Source organism: Pyrgilauda ruficollis, unplaced genomic scaffold (assembly GCF_017590135.1).
Source record: "Pyrgilauda ruficollis isolate IOZ18807 unplaced genomic scaffold, ASM1759013v1 scaffold185, whole genome shotgun sequence".
Lineage (NCBI taxonomy): Eukaryota > Metazoa > Chordata > Aves > Passeriformes > Passeridae > Pyrgilauda > Pyrgilauda ruficollis.
Window position 1 is genome coordinate 676,063 of NW_024517540.1, and position 6,254 is coordinate 682,316.

The 6,254-nt window shown below is 63.7% G+C and overlaps 1 protein-coding gene across 1 annotated transcript; it reads left to right on the forward strand.

Moving 5' to 3' along the window:
- The first annotated feature begins 736 nt into the window (after positions 1–736).
- Positions 737–5,750, forward strand: LOC121352171 (dnaJ homolog subfamily A member 1-like). The gene is made up of 7 exons (XM_041464884.1): positions 737–802; positions 1,859–2,028; positions 2,917–3,135; positions 3,217–3,444; positions 3,940–4,170; positions 4,740–4,840; positions 4,920–5,750. Exons 2-7 carry the CDS (start codon positions 1,878–1,880, stop codon positions 5,145–5,147), a joined length of 1,158 nt encoding a protein of 385 aa, XP_041320818.1. The 5' UTR covers positions 737–802; positions 1,859–1,877; the 3' UTR covers positions 5,148–5,750.
- The last annotated feature ends 504 nt before the right edge of the window (positions 5,751–6,254 follow it).

A 6,254-nucleotide genomic window follows, 5' to 3' on the forward strand; every position in this document is an offset into this window, starting at 1 on the left:
GACCCCCCTGGGACCCCCCAAGGAGTTCCTGTGATTCCTTCCTCACAGGACCCTCAGGATCCTCCTCAGGACCCCCCTGGGACCATCCAGGACCCCCAGGATCCTCCTCAGGACCCCCCTGGGACCCCACGAAGGAACCTATGACGGCCAGGGGACCCCTCTGGGACCCCCCCAAGGATCCCCATGATTCCTTCCTCACTGGGACCCCCAGAATCCTCCCTGTGAACATCCAGGACCCCCTGGGACCCCCAAAACCCCGGGAGCACCTCGAGCCTCACCCGTGACCCCTCAGCCCCCCCCAGAAACCCCTGTGGCCCCACCCCAGAACCCCCAAACGCTCCCAGTGTCACCCCCGTGTCCCCCCCACCAGACCACGCCCACAGCCCAGCCACGCCCATACATCATTATGATAATTTGGCTCCGCCCCTTGTCTTGGCCCCGCCCCCTGCCCCGCCCTCCGCGCACCCCGCGCGCCCCCTGCCGGACCCTCGCGGCATCGCATTGCCCACTCTTCCCTCTGATTGGCTCCCGCTTTCAGCCAATCAGAGACAAGGAGTCAACCCTGAGGCCGAGCCCAGCTGCTGTCTCAGCCAATCGCAAGGCGAAGCGGCGCCCCGCCTCGCGAGTTGGCAAGGTCGGCCCCTACAGCCAATCAGCGCCGGGCCCGCACGGTGATGGGCGGGCGGAGAAGGGCGTTTCCACCAATGGGCGCGGCGTGCGGCGCGGAGGAGGCGGGGTCAGCGCGGGGGGCGTGCCCGCGGCTTCCAGAGAGTTCGGAGACGGCGGCGGAGCGGCGGCGGCGGTGAGTGAGGGGGGGGCGGCCCTGGGACCCCGCCGCGACCCCCGGGACCCCCTGGGTACCTCCCCGAGCTCCCCCGACCCCCGGCAGGAGCCGGCCCGTCCCGCCCCGCCGTGTCAGCGGCGGGCCCGGCCCGCGCAGCCCTGAGGGGGCTCTTCGGGATGACCTGAGGGCCTGCAGGGCTCGAGGGGACTCTGAGGCGACCCCTCCTCCGTGAGCTCCGCGCTCGGCTCCGCTCCGCCGCACCGGCGTGGGCTCTGGGTGCCCCCGCGGCTGTGAGCGGGGTGTCACCGTGTCACTGCCTCCCGGACACCCGCGGGGCCGAGCCGCCCCACACGGGGCGTCCTGCCTTGGACCGACCCAGCCCGAGCGTCCCGGCCCCTGCCTCGGCCCTGAGGGTCCCGGGGGACAGACCCCGCTCCAGCCGCGGGGATCCCGCGCTGGACTCGACGGGACGGACCCGGCCCGGGGGTCCCCGTGGGACGGAGCCAGCTGCGCTCCCGGAGGAGCCGGTCCGGAGTGGGGCGCGGTTATTTACCGTGCGTGGGTCACGGCCGCTCCCCGCGTCCCCCCGGGGCGCAAGATAAACATGTCGCCACGCCACGCGGGGATTATCGGCTGTGACACATGGCCCGGCGGGGACAGGGGCACCCCCGAGACCGCCCCTGCTTGCCGGACCCCCGTGCGGTGCCCGGCTGTCCCCGCGGAGCGGGGTGTCACCGGTTGGGACATCCCCTGTCACCCGCGGGATGCTGTTGCTACAGAGGACACTTGGGGCAGGGCTGTGCATGAGGGAGAGCAGGGGTCGAAGCCTTTTCGGGGGGACGGGACTTGGGGTCCACCCCCACACTTGCAGGAGCCCCGTGTGGGGTCTGGCTGTCGCGTTGTTGTCACCACCCCCTGTCCCACTGCGGGGAAACTGAGGTAGGGCTGTGCAGGGGGACAGCAGGGCTCAGCAGGGTTTTGGGGGGCTGTCCTTGCTCAGGTCGGGGGGTCACGGGTCACACAGAGCTCCGGGCTGGGTGACAGTGCCAGGCTCACGGCTGTGTCCTGTCCCAGCACGTCACAGCACGGGAAGATGGTGAAGGAGACGGGCTACTACGACCTGCTGGGCGTGCGGCCGGGCGCCAGCCTGGACGAGATCAAGCGGGCATACCGGCGCCTGGCACTGCGCTACCACCCCGACAAGAACCCCAGCGAGGGCGAGCGGGTAGGTGCTCACTCAGAAGGTGACAGGAGGTGACAAAGCTGCTGGCACCTCTTGGTGGGAGGGGGTTGGTGCCCAACACAGCACTGCTTTGGAGGACAAGGGACCACTGGGAAGCATGATTGGGAGGGGGCTGGCACCCAAATGCAGTGTGACATTGGCTTGGGTGTCACAGACCTGCTGGGACCCCTGGGTGTTAGTGGTGGTGCCCAGCACAGAGCTGTCTCAGGAGTGATAGCCTTGCTGGGACCTTGGCATGAGAGGAGGCTGTGCCCAGCTTGGCACTGGCTCTGGGGTGACAGTTCTTCTGGGATCTAGGAGTAAGAGGAGGCTGTGCCCAGCACAGAATTGTCTCAGGGGTGAGAGCCCTGCTGGGACCCTGGGGTGAGAGTGGTCTGTGCCCAGCATGGCACTGGCTCTGGGGATCCAGCCATGCCCCCCAGGCTGTCTCTGCCCCTGCGGCACAGCCCGCTGCAGCTCCTCACCACCCTCATTACTTTCTCCACCTGCCTCTCTTCAAAGGGCCCTTCCCTGTCCCTGTCCCGGCTTTCCCCCGCCGTCCCCATCCCCGGGGCTGGGGCTGAGTCACCGGAGTGGCCCCGGGGGTGGCAGCAGGACGCGGGGCCAGGGCCAGCCCGGTGACTGTGGGGATGCCTTGGGCCCGGGTCACAGGGACACGGTGACTCGCCACGGCTTCTTGCTGAGATGGCACGAGTTAATTGCAGGGGAATTAGGAGGCCAAGGGAGTCATCCCAGCCACTCCAGCTGGAGCAGCTGGGGGTGGCTGAGAGCCCTGGGCTGGGAGCTGTGCCCTGCCCAGCTGGGGACCCGGCACTGCCCCAGGGCAGCTGGCAGCATCCAGGCTTGGAGTGAAACCATCCCTGTCCGTGTCCCTGCCTCTGTCCTTGAGGAAGGAGCAGGACTGGCTCACCTGGTGAGCCTGAGTGGTGTCCAGAGCCTGTCTGGCCATGGCACGGGGGGTGGCACGTGGCTGGTGCTGAGCCAGGCTCTCCCCCGTGCCCAGGGAAGACGGTGGTGCACCAGCTCTCGGTGTCGCTGGAGGATCTGTACAACGGCTCCACACGGAAGCTGTCCCTGCAGAAGAACATCATCTGCCGCAAGTGTGGAGGTGAGTGAGGGGCTGCAGGGGCCGGGGGGCCACCCCAGCACCCCCACCCCACTGTCTGACCCCCTGCCCTCCTCGGCACAGGCTGCGGGGTGCGGGAGGGCGCCCAGAGAAGGTGCCCCAAGTGCCACGGCTCGGGCATGGAGGTTCGCATCCACCAGCTGGGACCCAGCATGATCCAGCAGATCCAGACCGTGTGCTCCCAGTGCCAGGGCCAGGGCGAGTGGATCCGGCCCCGGGACTGCTGCCTCACCTGCAATGGCCGCAAGGTGGTGCGGGAGAAGAAGATCCTCAGCGTGCACCTGGATAAAGGTGAGCCAAGAGCAGGAGCAGGCATCGAAACAAGGGCGGCTCTGATGGGGAGAGAGAACGATGCCTCTGACTCCAACTTATCAGGAGGCTAAATAATTACTTTATTTTACTGTATTACATACATTGCATCTAAACTAAATCTGTCTGGCATTCCCCCTTGCTCACAACTGCACAGAACTGCACTCATCTCTGATTCTCTCGTGACAGTCCCACACACACACACACACACACACACTTGGCCCTGATAGGCCAAGGAAACAAAACATCCTCACTTTGGGTAAACAGTCTCCATATTGCATTCTACTTTGGCACAACACAGGCACAGCAAGTGGTAAGAATTGTCTTTTCTTTCTCTGATGCTCAGAGAACGTGAAACCCAGAAATACTCCTGGGAAGAATTGCGCCTTGCTTTTCTCTGTGAAGAGAAAACTGACAACAAGCAAGGTCACCCCAAAGTGCCGCACAGGCTCTGAGCTTTATCTGCCCTCCTCACAGGCATGAAGGACGGGCAGAAAATCACCTTCCACGAGGAAGGGGACCAGGTGCCCGGCCTGGAGCCCGGGGACATCATCATTGTCCTGGATCAGAAGGAACATCCTGTTTTCCGGCGCAGCGGCGACGACCTCATTGTCAGGAGGGAGATCAGCCTGGCAGACGCCCTGTGTGGGTGCAGGCAGGTGATCCACACCCTGGACAACCGCACCCTGCTCGTGTCCTCCCCGCCAGGTGAGGGGGCTCGGGCATGCACCTGGCAGTGACACACCACTGCCGGGGACTCAGGGATGCACCTGGCAGTGACACACCGCTATAGGAATGTGCCCCCTGTTGATGGAGTGACAAAACGATCCTTTGTCTCCTTAAAAAGGAAAAAAGCCCAGAAGTTTCTCTTCTCAATTTGGTGAAAAGACACCTCATAAGACCTGGGGAATACACCTCAAACTTAAGGATTGCCAATTGGACAGGAGCCAAAAAGTCCTGCCTAAGCAGTTTACTGGAAAAATAAGAGAACAAAAAAAATAATCCCTTTTGTGGGGTGTTTTACCAGGAGCAAGAACCTCTTGCACCTGGCTCAGTTTTTCTCTGTAGAGTTTTGTTATTTTGCCTTTTATTGAAAGCTTTCTGTTTCAAACACCACTGCAGAAGCCATCCTGCTGATTTTCTGCCTTCTAAAGTAGCTGAGCGATCTTGGCTGTGATATAAATCCCCAAGAGCTTACAAGACCTGGCTCAAAGAGACCAATATATCACACCAGGAGCTGCCAGCACAGCAGGGTGACCCTCATCTCCCTCTCTCAGGTGACGTGATCCGACCTGGGGACCTGAAGTGTATCCCCAACGAGGGCATGCCTGTCTACAGGAGCCCCTTTCAGAAAGGAAAGCTCATCCTGCAGTTCGAGGTGAGCTACAGCAGGGCAGTGGGAGTTGATATTTCCCGAGTTTGCCACCCCACGGCTCACATCCGCTCTCTGGTCTCAGGTGAAGTTCCCCGAGCCGGGCTGGCTCCCCACGGAACGCCTGCGGCAGCTGCAAGCCTTCTTCCCGCCGCAGGAGGAGGTGATGGCCACGGAGGACACGGAGGAGGTGGAGCTCAGCGATTACAGCGCTCACGGTGGGCCGGGCCGGCGGCCCTACACCGGGGAAGCCTATCACGAGGATGACTTCGAGGACGGGATGAGGCAGCACGTTCAGTGCCAGACCTCATAGCGGGGAGGGGAAGCCCGGAGCCCCCCCGGGGGCAGGGGCAGGGCCCGGGCCGCGCGGTGGGGAGGGGCTGGCGGAGCCACCACGTTCAGGGATGTACATAGGTCGCCTTTCCGACAGCGCTTCACCTCCCCCGCCCCCCCCCGGGAGCCGGCAGAGCCCCCCTGCCCTGCCGGGTGAGGCCCCTGCCCTGCCTCCAGCGCCGGGGCTGCCGTGGGCAGGGGGCTTGGGGGGCGTGGGGCGGGCTCCAGCTGCCGGTGGGCACAGCCCAGCCCTGGCTGGAGAGGAGGAGGGGGTACCTGCTACCCCTGCCTCAGTTTCCCCATCTGCTGTGGTGGGGCTAAGCTTGTGCTGGAGGCAGTGTGGGGAGGAGGGGAACTGCCCACCCCCTTTGGGGATGCCCCACTCCCAGCCCCACACTGGGGGTCCTGCTGCCCGGGCCCCCAGCTCCTTGCTTTGCCCATTTCTTTTCTTACTGGAGCCTGGGATGCAGAGGGGGTGGCTCTTTTCTCTTTGCACAGGACAGGAGGGGTTGGGGGGGACCCGTCCCTTCCCTTTAATTTATTTTTGGAAGAATTTTAGAAGTTTTTCTTTTTTTTTTTTTTCGGTTTTTTTGGGGGAGGGAGGGGTGGTGACTTTGTACTTGGCATTAAACGCGAATCCCGACTCAGTGTGTGGGGTTGAGCGTGGGACAGTGTGTGGGGCAGGGTGTGGGGTTGAGCGTGGGGCAGCAGGAGCCCCGGGGCAGTGACTCTGCCCTGCTTTGATCTCGGGTGTGCCTCAGTTTCCCCATCCTTACACAACTGGGAGGTGCTGGATCCTGCCTTCTCCTGCCCCTGGCTGCTCCCAGCTCCTCCTGCTGCAGCAGGGGAGCACACAGACCCCCAGCCTGGGTAGGCAGGGGTCTGTCCCACTTCCTTTCCCCCCTTTGCCAGCCCTGCAATCCCCTCTTGTCCCTCTGCCCTGTATTGACATCGTCCTGACCCCGTGCACACCCCCAGTCCCTCACCCTGTCCTTGTCACTTCCAGAACCCGTTCCCAGTTACCCTCCTGGACCCTCTGCATCATCTCAGCGTTCCTGGAGACCCCACAATGGAGGCAGACTCCCCC

Bases quoted from the DNA above. Each gene is read 5' to 3' on its own strand.
- LOC121352171 (XM_041464884.1), top strand. From the start codon at position 1,878: ATGGTGAAGGAGACGGGCTACTACGACCTGCTGGGCGTGCGGCCGGGC. The intron at 3,136-3,216 runs GTGAGTGAGGGG...TCCTCGGCACAG, and splicing joins CATCTGCCGCAAGTGTGGAG to GCTGCGGGGTGCGGGAGGGC. The intron at 4,841-4,919 runs GTGAGCTACAGC...CTCTGGTCTCAG, and splicing joins AGCTCATCCTGCAGTTCGAG to GTGAAGTTCCCCGAGCCGGG.